The sequence below is a fragment of the Elaeis guineensis genome, chromosome 8, assembly GCF_000442705.2.
Source record: "Elaeis guineensis isolate ETL-2024a chromosome 8, EG11, whole genome shotgun sequence".
Taxonomy (NCBI): domain Eukaryota; kingdom Viridiplantae; phylum Streptophyta; class Magnoliopsida; order Arecales; family Arecaceae; genus Elaeis; species Elaeis guineensis.
In genome coordinates this window covers 131,066,533-131,084,815 of record NC_026000.2, presented here as the reverse complement: position 1 = coordinate 131,084,815, position 18,283 = coordinate 131,066,533, and the positions used below count along the sequence as shown (strand labels likewise).

Below are 18,283 nucleotides of genomic sequence, written 5' to 3'. Positions count from 1 at the left end.
AAGCATATCTCAGGTCTTTTTGCTATTTATATGAATGAAAGATAATTCTCTGACCCTAAGTCACTACCAAGTTATACCTTTTATATCAGGTTATCATAAGGAACTGGGTGAATGGTGATGAAAAACCAAGCATAGACGGAATGAGTGCCAGATTTGGTGCCTCTTTGCCAATCCATATTTCTGAAGCTCTTGAAAAGCCTGCTGTTCTCACAAACCCATTCAATTGCTGTGCTGCTTCATCTTCCAAGGTCTACTTCTCTTATCTTTGGCTACTGCTTTTGCTGCATTCCTTTAGATATTTTTTTGGTCATTTTGTTTATCTTAATTTTTAAGACATGGCCGCATGGCAAATGATTGCCAGAAAATAGTCATTAAATAGAATCAGATGAGTCCAGGTTAACACATACTAGTGATCACGTCTCTAATCGATCTATTCATGCTTGGTTGATGCTGGAAGAAACTGAGAGTACACACATGAATGATGGAAGTGGCTCCAACTGTAAGCACATCAGTAAATAAGCAGTTCAGAGAACTGACTCCAAGCACATGACTGCCAAAGTAGTATTGAGAACCGACTGCAGTTGGAAACAAAATGCAAATGATATCATCATTTCTGGGTTATTATCTTGTGGTTCAAAAAATATAAAAGAATGACATCATGATTGTGGTGGACATCACGGACATTTTAACAAAACTACCTTATATCTGCATTCGGTTTTTCATGGGACCATCTATGCACTCTTTTAGGCAACATTTCACCCTGGATATCCCTCTCTGTACTCAGTTATATTTTTAATCAGGCTTCTTGAAGACTTCATTTACCTGTGACAGTGAGTTATTACTTTGATTTTTTCTTTAGTACTTGATGTAATGCTATCCAGCATGTGGTTCAACTGGCATGAATTATTTTACTAATGAACATCAAAATTAACTGAGTAATAAGAAGTATTACCTCCAGAGGTAGGAGTTGTCTTTGAGAACCTCTTTCTAGTTGATTTAGATGCCGGAGGTAATCATCTCAAGAGGTCATGCATTACTTTTGTCCACTTTATATAGTTGAACTTCATGCTCCAAAAGGAAGACCACCAGGCCTTGTAGCACTTGCTGCTGAAAAGGAATGGATTGGAAGGCTGTCTGGCATTGGATGTAGTTGCCAGAGATTTCCTTGAACATTTGCAAATTCTTAGCTAGTAACTGAGTTTTTGAAGAAATATTTACATTTGAGTTGAAGATGTACAGAACAGCTCAGGCCAATCTTAACTATTTGGAAAATTGTCAGGGAAAGTAAGATTTTGTACCATAACTGTTATTTGGAGAAGTGAGCTAGTTGAAGTGAAGATCATGAGCTATAAAGAACTAGCCCAGGTTTCATTCTGCTGGATCTTCTACGGCCTTCTACAGTCTCGTTATCATTAGTCCATATCCTCTTATTCAGATTCACAAACCATGAAGGACTACATGCAAAGTCCAAAAATGGAATAAGGTATTTGATCTCTTTTGAAGTCTAGATCCAAAAAAATATATACAAATTTGGATATCCAAGCTGTTCTTGTGGCAGAAAAACAATTCATGACCATATGTTAATGACTGGTCAAAGGGAACAACAAGATCTTTGTTGGTCATCCTTTGAAAAGTAGGCAAACAACCAGAGTTGAAGAAGATACAGCAGGAACCGCTGTTAGATCTTTATCGGCCATAATGAACTATAAAAGATAAATTTGGCAAGTGGACATGGAGTTAAAGCCAATGATCTGGAGCTAAAGCTATCATGATCTTGACATGAGTGGTTGTGATCTTCAAGCAAGGTATACAGAAAATGTACTTACACAACCATAGAAGAAATGAGAAAGAGGACATGGAGGCTAAAGCTATCATGATCTTGACATGAGTGGTTGTGATCTTCAATCAAGGTATACAGAAAGTGTACTTACACAACCATCGAAGAAATGAGCAATGTTCGAATTCAATCATTGGACCATCCTTCTTCCAAGCGGTCTCAGGATGTTTTGTGAGACATCCATTGGATCATCCCTAAGATGGAAGAATTTCAACCACAGTCAAAAAAAACCGGTGAGGGCATAGACGTCCAAAGTGGTTAGACCCATTATATGGCATGAGAAAAGAAAGGCATACACGGACCAACAACAGAAGTAGACTACTTTCATTTTATTTTCCCTTTATTGTTTTTAAGCACACTGCCTTTGATACAGTTATCAAATTCTATTGCTGTGGCCATGCGTGGGGACTGTGACTTCGCTTACAAGGCAAAAATTGCACAGTCAGGAGGTGCAGCTGGTTTATTGGTGATAAATGATAAAGAAGGTAGCTCCTATATCCATATGTTGCTGTTCAATCAGAAAAGCATTTGGGTTTTTTGCATATACACCACTGCAACTATGGCTTATTGCATATTCATCCATCGTAAACCAGCACTTGCTTGTATACCGCTTGTGCTACCATATTTTTGCCATGCTACTCCTGTTAAACTTTTGGCTGCGGATTCAATAAGTAGCCAGTTTAATTGTAAAATAATTTTAAATGTAAGTAAATAATTTCATTTCCCTTTTGCACTAATACTTATCATTTAAAAAAAAAAAAAAAGTTTGTACTGCAAAGAGCTTTCATTTTGCATAAGCTTTTTAGTATTGATGTAAAAGAGTAAATGGTTGCTTTTACACTTAAAATGGCTGCCCATCAATGGTGGTAGCTAAAAATGTAATGGTTTGAGTACCTTTGCAAAAATAGGATGAGACGAGTTATATATTCAAATAGTTAATTCAGGGCATAAACATGAAATAAGCAATATTTGAAGGGGTACATATGCCAAAAACCATTTTTAATGAACATGTATCGAGTTCATCCATGCTTTATATGTCTTTTTAACATTTCTATGTATTGTGTTCTAGAACTTGAGAAGATGGGGTGCCCTGAAAATGATACTTCCCTGGACATTACAATTCCTGTTGTTCTCATGTCAAAGTCAGATGGAGAGAATATTAAAAAATCCTTGGATAGTGGAGGAAGAGGTGTGTTATTATATTCATAAGTGAATTGCATTGCCATTTAGTTTATTTGATGTCATGTGCTTGGATTACAGGTGTGTATCTTCACTTGCATAATAGGCTTACTATGATATACTGTGCTGTATCTTGGTACATGCAGAGACGTGTATATATGTGTGTACATGTGTATATTTTTCTTTATATATATATATAGATGCACACACACACACACACACACACATACATACATATATATGTTTGTTAAAATATTGTTATTGGCACATTAACTTTTAACATGCATTGCAAAGCTTTGACTAATTTACTGAATAGATAAGGATGTAACTTAATGGCTCTTGTGACAATTTTAGAGGTCTTTTATTGTGTTGTAGCCTTGTAGGTATATGCAATGGGCCTGTTTAATGGGTGTTGATAGCTGCTATATAAGTGAGCAATAAAATATTAAACCTTGATGCAAACTAATATCAGATGACAAGATATGCTTAAATCTACAACAACAACTATTGCTGAATATATTGTTATATTATACATTGACATCGAATTATGGGTGTTATAAACATGCTTTTTGTATCGTTGGAAGCCTAAATATTGGTAGCATTATGGGAATTGTTTCCTACCCTTTTATTCAATTTACAGCATTAGCTGTCTTGTTGACATGTCCAATATGCAGTTTAGGCTGTTAAATCTTACAAAAAAAAAAAAAAAAAAGAAAAGGAAAAGGGAGAAGAATTTTAAATTATCCCAAATAGGGACAAGGTTGTTGATAATGGTTGGGTACAATTTAAAATGGGGGAGTAGAATACAAGCTTGTATTTCTGCATATGTAGCTATATCAATGAATACTATTTTGAATCTTTGATATAAGGAAACAAGCTTCCTTTGATATTATATAGGTACACAAACATATATCATCCTAATAATTTGTTGACATGGTACATATCATAGATGTAGGATGATATGAGCAAGCACCTATTATCCTTCTTGTGTAGATCGCTTTAGATATCCATCAACTTGAATATAATATATGCTTTGTTGCTTTTAGGCTGTAATTATTGCATAATTTATGTGATTGCATTATTGCAAGTCAAGCATTTTAAACAAATCAGATGTAGTTCGTTTAAATTAATCATCTTCTTTTCTATTCTTTTAAAGGTAATTAGGTGCTCAACATGGAGCGATGTAGGATAGTAAGGGGTCAGGGCTGCCTACATGCAATGGTGGACCTTGAGGCAAAGGATTAGGCTGATGAAGGATTTTATTGTTGTTGAGGTTCTGAGATTAGGATAGTTAATAAGAAAATTTGAAATTTAGGGCAATGGCTGTTTAAAAGAATGTCCATTTAGGGTGCCCTACATGTGGAAAGATGGACCAAATCACAACTAGAGTTTTTAGTCAATCAAATATAAACCTGTAAATGTAATTAGGGTATATGAAATAATGTTCATAGAAATCCATAGATAGTTTGATTTATTTGAAGCCCCAAAGAAGTAAGGATAAACAACAGATTTATGAAATAAAGAAGAAGAAGGTTGAGAAAGAAAAGATGAATAGTAGCAGGAAATAAAGAAAGGAGGAGAAGAGGGGAAGAGAAAGGAAGGAAACAAGAGGGATGAACCTAGCCTCAAATCTTTAATTCCATTCATAATTAAAAAACCAGCCTACAAGTCCTTTGCTCGACCCCCTTTATAAGGACCCTCAAACTTGATCCACAAGTTAATGAATTACAGCTCTTTTAGGACTCTTTACATAAAAGGAAATGAATCCCTTAAAAAGTTGTAATGACCTGGTTGTACTGAGGTAAGTTTTGGTCAATTGTTCCTAGATATGTACAGATCCAGGTATTTAGAATGAGATTTTTAATGAAATTTGTAGACTGGAAAGGGATTTGAGGTAAAGTTGAGAGGAAATTGAGAGAGATCTGGGGAAAAATAGAGAGGAGGAGAGGAGATCAGTGGTGTTCAGAAGAGAGGAGAGGGGATCCGGGAGTGAGATATGGAAAGAAGAGGAAATTAAGAAGGGAAAATAAGTTCATTCATAACATTGCTTACTTCCAAATCACAGCCTCATTACTCTATTTATACTTCAGCTTAACAGCTGAGATTACATTGAAATGGGCCTGAATGGCTTCTGCCGTCCTAAACCTTAGCTTGCTCCCATTTTCTACCGGCTTGGGCCTGGGCTGCACTTGTCTCTTCATGATTGGTTAATGGGTTGCAGATTTAGATTTTACCCGCTATCCACTGGCACCAGATATTTTGGTTGGACTGATTGGTCGGCCATCCTTTTGGAATCACCTAGTCTTCCTTTTGTCCAACTCTTCTCCTTCTTCTCTTCTGTTTGAACCCTAGCCGCCATCTAGGGTTGAAGTTTCCTTGCTGAAATCTGTAGATCTGAGCTCTGAATAAATCTTGATGCTCTTTACATCCCTTATGCTGGTGATTGAAGGCAGATAAGTGCTTCTTCTCCTTTTATTTTTTAGCTATTCCTCCTATCTTCGGCTAAAGTTTATTCTTTTATTGCAGAAGGTGTCACATCCCCTCCCATTTCAAGAGATCCTTGTCCTCAAGGATCAAAGTCGGGAAACTAGCTCGTAAGAGCTGTATAGTCCTCCCAGGTGGCTTCCTCCTCACTGAGGTTGCTCCAAAGTGAGGTTGCTCATTTGACTAGCACCTGTGTAGCTGCCTTATTTCCTCTACACACCATTTTCGTCCAGTATCTTCTCTGGTTGGGCTAGAAGTTGTCCTTCTTCTTTGATAAGTGGCACTGTGGGTGAAACTTGCTGTGGGTTATTAATGCTTCTTTTGAGTGGAGACACATGAAATACTGGTGTATCTGGGATCCTTCCAGTAGTTGCAGTCGGTAAGCCACTGGACCGATCCTTTCCAATATCCTGAAAGGTCCATAAAACCGTGAGATGAGCTTGAGGTTTTTGCGGACTGCTACTGTGCTTTGCCTATATGGTTGGAACTTGAGGTATACCATCTCTCCTATGTATTCCTTATCCACCCTTTTCTTATCTGCTTTCTGATTCATACGATTTTGAGCTTCTCTGAGTCTGTCTCTTAGTGTTCGGATCATGTTGTCTTTATCTCTATTCCAGTCTGCTACTGTGGTGTGCAATCCACTCCCAGATTAACCACTGGATACATAGGTGGAAGATGACCGTATAGGGCTTGATATGGTGTCATCCTTAAGGAGGAGTGGTGGTTGGTGTTGTACCACCACTCAGCTAGGGATAACCATTTGTGTCATTTGTGGGGGTTCTAGAAATATAGACAATATAAGTATGTTTTCAGACATCTGTTTACTTTTCGGATTGTCCATCAGTCTGTGGGTGGTATGCAGTACTCAATTGTAGCTTGACCCCCATTAACTTAAACAGATCTTGCCACACTTGTTTGGTAAACACTTTGTCCCTGTCTGATACTATATCTTGAGGCATTTCATGTAGTTTGTACATTGAGTCTAGGAAGGCTCTTGCTACCTCCTGAGCTGAGTAAGGGTGCTTCAGAGAAATGAAATGAGTATACTTGATGAGTCTATCTACTACCACCAGTATGGTGTCCTTTCCTTCAGACTTGGGCAGAGCCTCTATGAAATCCATACTGATCTCTTACTAGGCTTGAGTTGGGATTTGTAGTGGTTGTAGCAAACCGGCATAAGGGGTCCCATCGACTTTGTTCTTGATACATACCCCACATTCTTTCACTTTTTTCTCTATCTCCTGTTTCATCCCTGGCCAATAAAACGGCTGCTTAATCCTTCTGTAGGCCGGCTCATTCCAAAATACCCTCCTAAAGATGATGCATGCATTACTTCTAATATCTTCTGCCTTAGTTCCCCTGTACTTTCCATATAAATTCTATCTTTAAATTTGAGTATTCCCTCTTATAAGTGTAGTCAGGTTATGAGTTAGGTGCGATAAGTACCTCTGCTATGACTGCCGAGCTTGTGAATCTTCTTCATAACTGTCTGTGATTTCACTGCTCTAAGTAGGTACTACAGCTATTGTTGCTTGCACACTTCCTTTAGTCATGCCCCATCTTGATGAGGCATCTACCGTCAGGTTTTCTTTCCTCTTTTTATATTGTATTGTATAGTCCAGTCCCATGAGTTTCAGCATTCCTTTCTATTGAATGGATGTGGTGATTTTCTGCTCTAGTAAGTATTTTAAGCTCTGGTGGCAGTCTTAATAATGAAAGGCTTGGGACTGAGTAATGTTTCCATTTAGATACTGCTAACAGTATGGCCAAAAATTCTTTTCATATGTTGATAGTCCCATGTGTCTCTCACTCAATCCTTTGCTAAGGTAGGCTATTGGTTTTCCTTGCTAAGTGAGCCTGCTCCAATACCATACCCACTTGCATCCACCTTTATGTGAAAGGTAAGTATAATTGGGCATGGCTAAGACTGTGGCTGTTGACATTATCTCCTTCAATTTCTTAAATGCCTCTTGACCTCCTCATTCCAATGGAAATTATCCTTTTTGAGTAATTTTTGAGGGGCTTACTTATGGCTCATAGCCTTTAATAAACCTTCTGTAGTATCCTGTGAAACCTAAAAATCTTCTCAATTCTTTAAGTGTAGTTGGTGTAGCCATCTTCTCATTGCTGCCTCCTTATCTGGATCAGTTGCCACTCCTGTTGTAATGATGTGCCCAAGTATTCCACCTGCTGCTATCCAAAGAAAATTTGTATTTTTGGCATATAATTGATTCTTCTTCAATAGGTTCAAGACTTCCTTGAGGTGTTCCACATGCTCCTTTAAGGTTCTACTGTATAAAGAATATCATCAAAAAAAAACTAATACAAATTTCTAAATGGAATAAAAAATCTCATTCATGATAGCTTGGAATGTTGTCGGAACATTAGTTAGCCCAAAGGGCATAACCAAGAATTCATAGTGCCCCATATGAGTTATAAATACTGTCTTGTGTACATCTTCAGTGTTCATCCTTACTTGATGGTATCCCGATCTCAAATCTATTTTAGAGAAATATTGAGATCCTTCAAGTTCATCTAGGAGATCATCAATTAGTGGAATGGGGTACTTATCCTTTACAGTAGCCTTGTTTAGTTGCCTGTAATCCACACTAAATCTCTAGCTGTTATCTTTCTTCTTGACTAGGAGAACAGGAGAAGCATAAGGACTGGTATTGGGCTGGATGAGTGATGATTTTAGCATCTCTTTATCTACTTCTCTATCTCATCTTTTGTTCAAAAGTATACCTGTAAGGTCTAATGTTAACAGGGGTAGTACCAGGTAACAGGGAATTTTATAGTCCTGTGGTCTGCTGGGTGGCAATCCTTTGGATTCTTGGAATACATTAGTATATTGTTCCAAGATCTCCTTCACTACAGTAGGTATTTCTGTTTCTTCTTTATCTTTCTTATTGTTCACCATGCATCCAATTGCACAACAATTACCCTGCTGTCCAGTCTTGTACCACTATATAGCTGTGATCATTTGCATTTGGCGTTGGCATACTTCAATTTTGATCAAGGTTTCTGTACCGGTATCGGACGGCGTATCGATGCCGGACCGATATGGTACGGTATCGGTATCGTATCGTACCGACACACGGTATGCATCAGCATACCGGTACCCAATTTTTTTTGGTTTTCAATTTTTTTTGTGGATATTGAATTAATAATTGATAAATACAACCTCAAAATGGTATTAAATTGCATATTATTGACATATTTGGATTCAATTTTGAGTTAGGTAGCGGTACAAAGTTTTTGATCCAAAATTTTAAATATATATTTATTTACATTATATTTCAACTATGTCATCTTAAAATTAAAAAAAAAAATATAAAATATGTATTAAAATATATCTAAATATTTAAGTACAAAGCGCAATAACTAATATACGAACTTCAAGACTGCATTTAATTTTTGTTGAGTGTCTGTGACGCTCGTAGATTCTGGATCATCAACATAGTATTTGGAGGGACATCAATCCAACCCTCTAGCCAAGCTGCACCGTACTCTCGAATATTCATCCCATAAGGCATTCTCTTTGGATTGTAAGATATCTCAGATCTCTCACTAAAACTCTGGTTTGAGAAGTATCTCGGGACGATGGTACGTCTGTGGAGAAGCCCATCCAAATATGCCAGTAGTAAAATCTGATCTATAAGATACTCCAGACTGCATAGGATAGTAACCACTAGAAGACGATGCCTTAGATGCACCATATCTATATGGATCATAAGGTGGCTGCGAATAATAGGATCCATAATGTGAGGATGATCCAGATACATCCACAGACCTACTCCACGTGCAAGATCGTTTGCAGCTACATCGTGTGCTGGACGATCTCTAAGAGCCCGTCGTCTATATGAAATCGACTTCCCACATCTCTACCGACTCATCCACCATGATCCCTATCCTGTATGGCATATGTAAATGAGACTCACCGGTGAATTGAATATCATCCTGTAGCTGTCTCATAAATGGTGGTCTCCTGTCCTCCAGTTCCTCCTTGATCATCAGATCCATGGCTACTGCTACTATATCATCATCACTCTCCCTGGTGTCCTTATCTGAGCCAGATAGTTCCTGTACTCTCTAGAGTGGTGCACGTGCAACTGTCTTTTCTTTCCCCCCTTGTGCCCCTCTGTGACTGAGTTTTCTGTGATTGAGAGGATGGATGCCTTCTTGCTGGCTGTCGGGAGGATCGTCTATACATCTATCGTCGAATCTCTGGAAGATGTATCGGACAGCGAGTCATGTGATGAATGAGTCCTTGTGTCTCCTCAGGCTGTGGCTGATTAGCTGGAACCCTATGTGGAATATTTCTTTCTACCCATTACCCTGGATCCACCCTGATCTCCCTCGCCACCACACTGGTGATCGTGGAGGGGACCTCGGCTTATCAAGCTCTAGCTCCTGCTGCTGACCTGCAAGCCATCCGATGATCAGATCGTCATCCTCATCGGCATAATCATCCAATATCGGATCAGTGTACTTCAACGAACTTTCTTCTGATGTATTTTAGCCTCAACCTCAGATTGTAGTAAACATATACAAGATCGTTGAGACATTTTTGTGTCAGACGATTTCTTTGTTTGCTGTGGATAAGGTGAAAGTGGACCAATTGCGCTCACAACCACTAACAGAGATCGACTGAGAAAGAATACGGATAGCCACATGTCTCAAATTTTCTGCTGACATTCCAAAATGAATTCATCATTCAGCTGCAAAAGCAAAATTACATATCAAACTTGATGATATTATTAAGCAAAATTACATATCAATCTATGCTACTCATTATTGATATGTAATTTACCTGGATTCATCTACTTTTTGCTTAAGAGGCTAATGGACTCCAAAGCTGTCTGATCCCTCTCTAAACTGTTTCGTCTGAAATAAAATATAATTATTAAATTTATAAATATATCAGATCGAATTCAATTGAATAATTACATCTATTTTAAACTAGCATACCTCTTCAGACACAACGACGCGATTTCTGGATCGGACACCATCTTATATATGACATTGCGAAGAGCAGCAAGAAGCTCGTTGTCCATATCTATCCCAAGAATGATATACTGAAATCTCAGATTCAAGTAATAAGCTACAGATAAATTTTAAGACTGATTAAGTATACTTTTATTTTCATGCTTTGAAAAAATATTTTAAAACATTATTGAATCCATACTTACCAACTAGATGCAAATCTCTACCCATCTGATAGTCCCAATGGCACTCAATGATGTTAATAATTCTTGAGCATGCTTGGATCATTCTCACTGATCTGTTTCTTTGCCTCTCTATCATGTAATATAGGAAGCCCATCTAGGGGTATCTCTCACTGTCCACAATGCGAAGCACCTCATATAAAGGCTTGATAGCCTTCACTACTTCTCAGCCCGCTGCCAAAATGACTGATCATCATCAAGTTCTCCACATGACTTCCATCACTGCTGGCCTCGCATATCTGCTCTCCTGTCACTCAGCACTAACAAACATCTGACGTAGGCTGCTTTTTCTGAAGAAGACTATCAAGTGCTATGTAGTTGGTAGCAAACCGTGTGATACCCGATCTTAAAATCTCCCTCCAGTATACGTCCACATCAATGAAAGAACCATGTGTGGTTGTAGATGAATCTAGTAATGGTCTGGCAATTTTCACTACTTGCTGCACCCTACAAATCTTCCCAATATCCATCAATATAAGATCAATGCAATGTGCAGCACATGGGTCTAGTATATCTCGGTCGCTACTCCATCAGCAACTTTTCGACAGCATTATATTGTGGTCCATTATCTGTACGGCCTGCATGATATGCTGCTCACCCACTGAATCAATCACCTCTCCATCAGACCAAGGATATATGTGGCATTGTGCATCTTATCTGAAGCATCAATTGATTTGTGAAAAAATATTTTTCCATTACAGTATGTCAAAAAATTAATGATGCTCCGTTTAGTAAGACCTTCCAACCATCACACATCACCGTCAGTCCGTATATAGGCCATTTATTTTTGTAAGAAGCAATCCATCTCTGCAGATCCTTTTTGTTGCTGTCAAAAAGCTGACCATAGATGTCCTTAGGTCCTGGAGGATCTACACCCTGGCCGGCAGCCTCTATAACTGAAATAGCAGATCGATAGTAAGGATTGGCTGCTGCATTTGCTGGAATATGGCTGAAATAAATCATGATCCAATAGCTCACCACATATCCTTCTTCTTATCTTTTTTCAGCATACTGTCAATCCTCTGCTGCTTTGAATCCTTGCGGGCAAAACATGTGGATCCAAATCATGAATGCTGGCTCTGCTGGAATATCTCTGGAGACCTCCTCCAACTGCCAAAGCTCCCAACAAAGAAGACATGTTGGTCTACTTCCTCTACCACCAGGCTCTCTGATGAGGTAGTTCTCCTTAACTTGAATTCTCCCCCACCAGTCGTGATCCAGATCTGATTCGTAGCATATGTCCGAATCCTCTCTATACGGGCCATCTCCTCCTGTCGGTACTAATCCATCAAGCTCGTCTGAATGGCAGTCTCAATCTATGCCTCCTCATCATCTGGAGCAGAAGCCTCCTCTGACACTCTAGAGTGATAATAAGTGGTTCTGCAGCTCGACGGTCTACTTCGATCTTTTTCTGCTTTGTCTTTCCTTTACTACTTTCGAATCAGCAAAGTACTTTTCATCAATTGTCGGACCTCTTGCGGATATTTCGACACATGGATATATCAGGATAACCACCAGCCAGGTGCTACTTCAACCTAGTCACCCTCCTCCCTTAAACTCTGTATTGCACTATTTGCATCTCCAATGATGCGAGCCAGAGCATCTCGCCATGTCCCAATCGATATCACGCTCTGGATCTTTTTCTTATTTCTGCAGGTATAACAAAACATGATAGTTTAATAATTATTACAAACATATTATATATAAAATAAGAATCATGAATTCAAAAAAAAATATTGTGCTTCAAATAATTATTGAATTAACTGTAATATAACACTAATTTTATATATTTTTTATTTGATAATATTTTTTACTATTTAAATATTACAAAAAAATTCAAAAAAATCTTAAGTTACATTCAAATATTTCAATTATTTTGATCATTCTAAATATTATTCTCAATTTAAAACTAACTTATTTTTTATTTTTTTAATAAATTTTATATAAATAAATATATACTAAAAAATAGTTGATTAATTAAAATCAACGAACGTCATGCTCTAAATTTTTTTTATAAATATATGCAAGTATAACAAAAACGATAGTTTAATGATAATTAAAATAATTATATATAATTTTAAAATAATTTAATAATTATTTTAAAACTTATAAATTAAAATAAATATGTATATCTTTAAATAATATTTTAAATTAACTAAAATATAACACTATTTTTATATATTTTTTATTTATATTAATTTTTTATTTAAATAATTAAAAAAATATTTTTTAATTTCAAATATTTTAAAAAAAATTTAGGTTAGATTTAAGTAGCTTGAATCATTCTAAACATGATTCCAAAACTTTATTTTTTTTTTAAATTTAATTTTTTATTAATTTTTAAATGAATAAATATTTAAAAATATTTAAAAAAATATAATTAATAAAAATTAATAATTTTGATGTCATCATGTAGATCTTTCAAAGATCTATCACATATAATTAAATCATACCAAAATCATAAGATTTTGGCATGATTTTCTCATATTTTCATTTTACCTCATTCTTATCCTTTTTCTAACAACAAAAAAAAAAAAAATAAATATTTATAACAAAATAATAGATTATCTTACCTCCAGCTAAAGATCAGCTCTCCTCGAACCACTCCAATTTCACAAAATTTTGCCTTTTTTTTCTAATTTTTTGAAGGTCTCAAGTTTGTTGAGACCTTCGTAGCCCATGGGTGTTCTCTGAGAAGTCTCAGAGAACACTCTTTGGTGTGGTTGTAATTAAAGCACCAGCCCCCCTCCCCCACCCCCCATGTGAAAAGGCCCACTCCCCCCTTTCCCTTCCCCCTGCCGGTACGGTTCGGTTTAGGCCAAACCGGCGTTGAACTGAACCATACCGCCCGATTTCTGATGGTATGGGCCCAAACCGTACCGAACCAGGTGGTTCGGTGTGGTTCGGGATTTTTTCCGAAAAAAAAGGCCCAACCGGATCGGTAAGGCCCCGGTCTGGCTCGGTACGCACCATATCGGGCGGTTCGGCCCGATACGGCGAATGCTGGTTTTGATCCTTTAGTTATGCCTTTAAGTGTCATGTGTCTTCCATCTTTAGTAAAAGTTACAGAGTTGTTTTGATAATCAAAAGTCATCTTCCATAAGCTCTCAACCAATCTATTCCCAAGATGATACTAGACCCATCCAATCTGATTACTCTTAATTCAGCTTGATATGGTTCTCCTTGCATGGTCCATTGGAAGTTGGCACACTTTAATTTGCTGAGAACTTTGTGTCCATTAGCCACAGTCACAATAAGAGGGGTTGTAGGTGTTAAGTTAGCCTTCACCTCTTTGGCTACCTGAAAATCAATGAAACTATAGGTGCTGCCGGTGTCAATTAGAATGACAACTGTCTTTTTACCTGCTTCTCCTTATATTTTGATAGTTTCATGCTGATTCTACCCTACTAAAGCATAAACAACAATTTTCATTTCATTCTCTTTTTCATCTTCCAACATAGTTTCTCATCTTCCTCTTCTTCATGTAGTAGTTGCTCATCAATTATCTCAGCTACTTCTAGGCATTGATAGAGTGGGTGGATTTCTGAGTACATTGGTGGCCAAATGATACTTCTCCCCACATCTGTAGCATAAACCTGCTGCCTTCCTTTGTTCCCCTTATTGCCTTCCAGCTCCTTGAGGTAAGTTTTAATTTTGGTATATTGGGGCTTGTGGACTTCTCCTTGGGTAACAATTCTGGGAGCATAGTACCTAGCAGGTTGTGAGGTGCTGTTTTATTAAGCTCTTTACTCTTACTCCACATTACTGCCAATGCTTGTTTATGTAGCTTAGCCTGTTCATACACTTCTTCGAATGTGGTAGGATGAGCTAAATCAATAAAGGGTACCAATTCCTCTTTTAGTCCACTGATGTAACTTTATATAAAATGTTGTTCAGTGAGATTTGGGTTATGGTACAACATTCTAACTCTCAAATCTTCAAATTTTCTTGATACTTCTCCATAGTTCCTATTTGCAACAGTTTATTAACTCTCTGACTAGCTGTTTCAAGCTATTGCCATCAAATCTCCTGCATACAACCTCTATCAATTCTTCCTAGTTTACATTCTGTTTATCAATGAAGTACCTTCTTTCCATCTATGTGCCTTCCTTGTGAAATGCATAGTTGCTATCTCCACCCAATGGAGAACAGGTATTTGGTAAATTCGAAATATTGTTCATATTTTCTGCTCCACTCCATGGGTTCCTCTCCACTAAAGGTTGGGAAATCCAGCTTTGGAAAAGGTATATGAAAATTGGTTCTGTTTTGATTTCCTTTATGCTTTTGGCTGGTTTGGGGGGGTGGGTAACAGCCCCTTGCCCTTCCCCCCATAGGTATTACAGATGTACTGGCGTCAGGATGTTCAAATGCATGTGTTTTTCCTTCTCTTATGGTGATGGGAGTGTTGTGTGCAGCGAACTGTTCTGTGGACTGGGATACTGATGGCTGAGAACTCAATAGTTTCAGCAATTGCTCATGTCTGCGGTTTTGTTCTTGCATCATAATCTCATGCCTCTTTGCTGCCTCAATTTGTAGTGCTTCATATCTTTGTTTCTCTTCCAGTTGTATTTCATCTAATTGCTTGGCCAGTATTCCAATTTTGGAATTGTAATCTCCAGTAACCTGCTGTAATCTGTCTTCTAATTGGTTGTACATTCAGTGGTGGTTTTTGCATTCTTTCTTCTATAATTCTGATGTTTTCATTTATTTTCTTCAATTTGGTTCTCTCTGCCATATTCTTTTCTACTATTTGTAACTGATTGCAGCCCTTGTATTTGCTTTTGTGTTGCACCCCTATTTTGAATGCTTTGAAACCAGTTTTGAGTAAAATTTAACAACACCGGTTTATATATTTTTTTACTCCTGGCTACAGAAAAACTTTAACCAAGATGGCCTATGATGTTCTTGAGGTCTGGTTGCTGTTCTTCAGTTTGGAACAGCAATCACTCTTAGATCTTGGTACAGATTAATTCTCTTTCTATTGTTGTTCAGATTTAAGCTGGTTCTTTTTAGATCCAAGCTTCTACTGTTTAGATCTGAACTTCCACTGTGTAGATCTATGTTGCTATTGCAAATAGGTAAGAAATTCAGAGATCAATTGTTACATGATGCTGATCTGGACAGCTGCCAATCTGATCTGCTGTAATACTAGAAAGTGGAATTCAGCTATAGCAGGTCTCTATGCCTCAGATCCAAGGATTTTTTTGAGCTTTGATACCAAATTTGTAATGACCTGATTGTACTGAGGTAACTTTATGGCCAATTGTTCCAGATTTATACAGATCTAGGTATTTAGAATGAGATTTTGAATGAAGTTTGTAGACTGAGAAGGGATTTGAGGTAAAGTTGAGAGGAAATTGGGAGAGATCTGGGGAAAAATTGAGAGGAGGAGAGGAGATCAGTGGGGTTTAGAAAAGAGAGGGGATCCGAGAGTGAGATCTGGAAAGAAGAGAAAATTTAGGAGGGAAAATGAGTTCATTCATAACATTGCTTACTTCCAAATCACAGCCTCATAATTTTATTTATACTTCAGCTTAACACTGAGATTACAATAAAATTGAAATGGGCCCAATGGCTTCTACCGTCCTAGGCTTGAGCTTGCTCCCGTCTTCTACCGGCTTGGGCCTGGGCTGCACTTGTTGCTTCATGACAGGTTAATGGGTTACGGATCCGAGTTTTACCCACTACCTGCTGGCACCAGATATTTTGATTGGACTGGTTGGTTGGCCGATCCTTTTGGAATCGCCTAGTCTTCCTTCTGTTCGACTCTTCTCCTTCTTCTCTTTTGTTCCAAACCCTAGCCGCCATCTAGGGTTGAAGTTTCCCTGCTGAAATTTGTAGATCTGAGCTCTGGATGAGTCTTGACGCTCTTTACATCCCTTATGCTAGTGATTGAAGGCAGAGAAGTGCTTCTTCCCTATTATTCTTTAGCTATTCCTCCTATCTTCGGCTAAAGTTTATTCTTTTATTGCAGAGGGTGTTACAAAAGTTTCCAAAACAAACTAGTTACTGACAAATGGCCCACGACTAATATAGCATCACTTTTTATGCTACAGTGACATGAACAATAATTGACCCCTAACTTACCTAAATTAATTCATTTGGGACCTCCTAAAATTATGGACTTAAAGATCTTACGGCACAACCTTCATTGGCTACTATCTACTTCAAAAAATCCTAATGATTTCAACCTAAACCTACAATTAAGGAATTTTAAATTAGCAAAGTCGGGCTATTGAATGTGATGCAATTTAGTTCCGCATTTTCTTCCACTAGGTGAATCTGGTGCTTGATATCTTTTTCCAGAAGCTTGGTCCTTCATGTAGTCTTTATGATTTGATGATGGAGGCCCACATGAAGTTCTCTTGACAAGCAAGAGGGTGTTGATCATCCATTTGATGCTGATCTTTGAGGAAAATCTAGCAACTTAATAAGGAACAATCTTCATATTCGTTTGATTTTGATCACTGACTTTAGATTAGTGACTTGATCTTGCCATATATGCTTAGTGACTTAATCCTGGCATGGATCTTCATTCTTTTGACTTTTGCTCTTGAGAAGTCGATGGTTCATCAACAGCTGAATCGCAATTAACAGATCATTGATGGTGTGTACTAGTATTGCTGCATGAAGGATACTTAACCGTAGACTCTTCACATGATAAAGCATCAATTGTAGGTTCTTCACACATCAGTTCTTTGGATTCCTCATCTTTAAAATTCTTGACTTGTAGTTCAGCCTCAGGGAACTTTTTATGCCTAAAGCCACTGCAATTGCTTGCAATGTCACCTGCATTGGCATTGTTGATAGATGCCAATTCATTGTCCATCTGACAAAAGATCTTCTCATATTTTGACATGCTCATAAAGATCATTTATTCTGAAACTCAATTCCTCATTCTTGTTTGTGATAAAAAGGAAGGAAATGAGAAGTAAAAAGAAGAAGATCAGGAAAGAAAGAAGACAAATAGGATCCTTGAGCTTTGATGCCATATTTGATGTAGGATAGAAAAGGATTGTGGCTGCCTATATGCAACGATGGACCTCAGGGTGAAGGATTAGGGCTATGAAGGACTTTATTGCCTGCTGTCCAGATTCTGAGATTAGGACAGTCAATAGGAAAAGTTGAATTTAGGGCAATAGCTGTTCAAAATATGTTTATTTAGAGTGTCCTACATGATGCAAAATCGAGCACATTTCGAACCTACGTGCACTGTTGCCTTCAAAATTCAAGCATCTGGCTTGATGACAGACTCGCACCCATTACCCCTGGTTGAGTCCGTCCACATTCCATGAATGTGACCAGACGCATTAGTAGTTAGGGATTTGTTTTAAGTTGTTGTTTTTGAATTTGTTTAGTTGTTGGGATTTGTTTCAAGCTGTTATTTTGGATATTTTGTTAGAAATTTGTTTCAAGTTGTTATTTTTGAATTTGTTTAGTTGTTGGGATTTGTTTCAAGTTGTTATTTTGGATATTTTGTTAGAGATTTGTTTCAAGTTATTATTTTTGAATTTGTTTAGTTGTTATCTAGTTAGTTTCATAAATTTGTTAA

General features: G+C 37.5%; 1 protein-coding gene across 1 annotated transcript in view; it reads left to right on the top strand.

Moving 5' to 3' along the window:
- Positions 1 to 18,283, top strand: part of LOC105049590 (signal peptide peptidase-like 2) — a 103,518-nt gene that overhangs the window by 18,830 nt on the left and 66,405 nt on the right. The window contains 3 exon segments of the mRNA XM_073262192.1: positions 90 to 248; positions 2,211 to 2,322; positions 2,907 to 3,026. Of these exon segments, the coding sequence (XP_073118293.1) occupies positions 90 to 248; positions 2,211 to 2,322; positions 2,907 to 3,026 (391 nt within the window).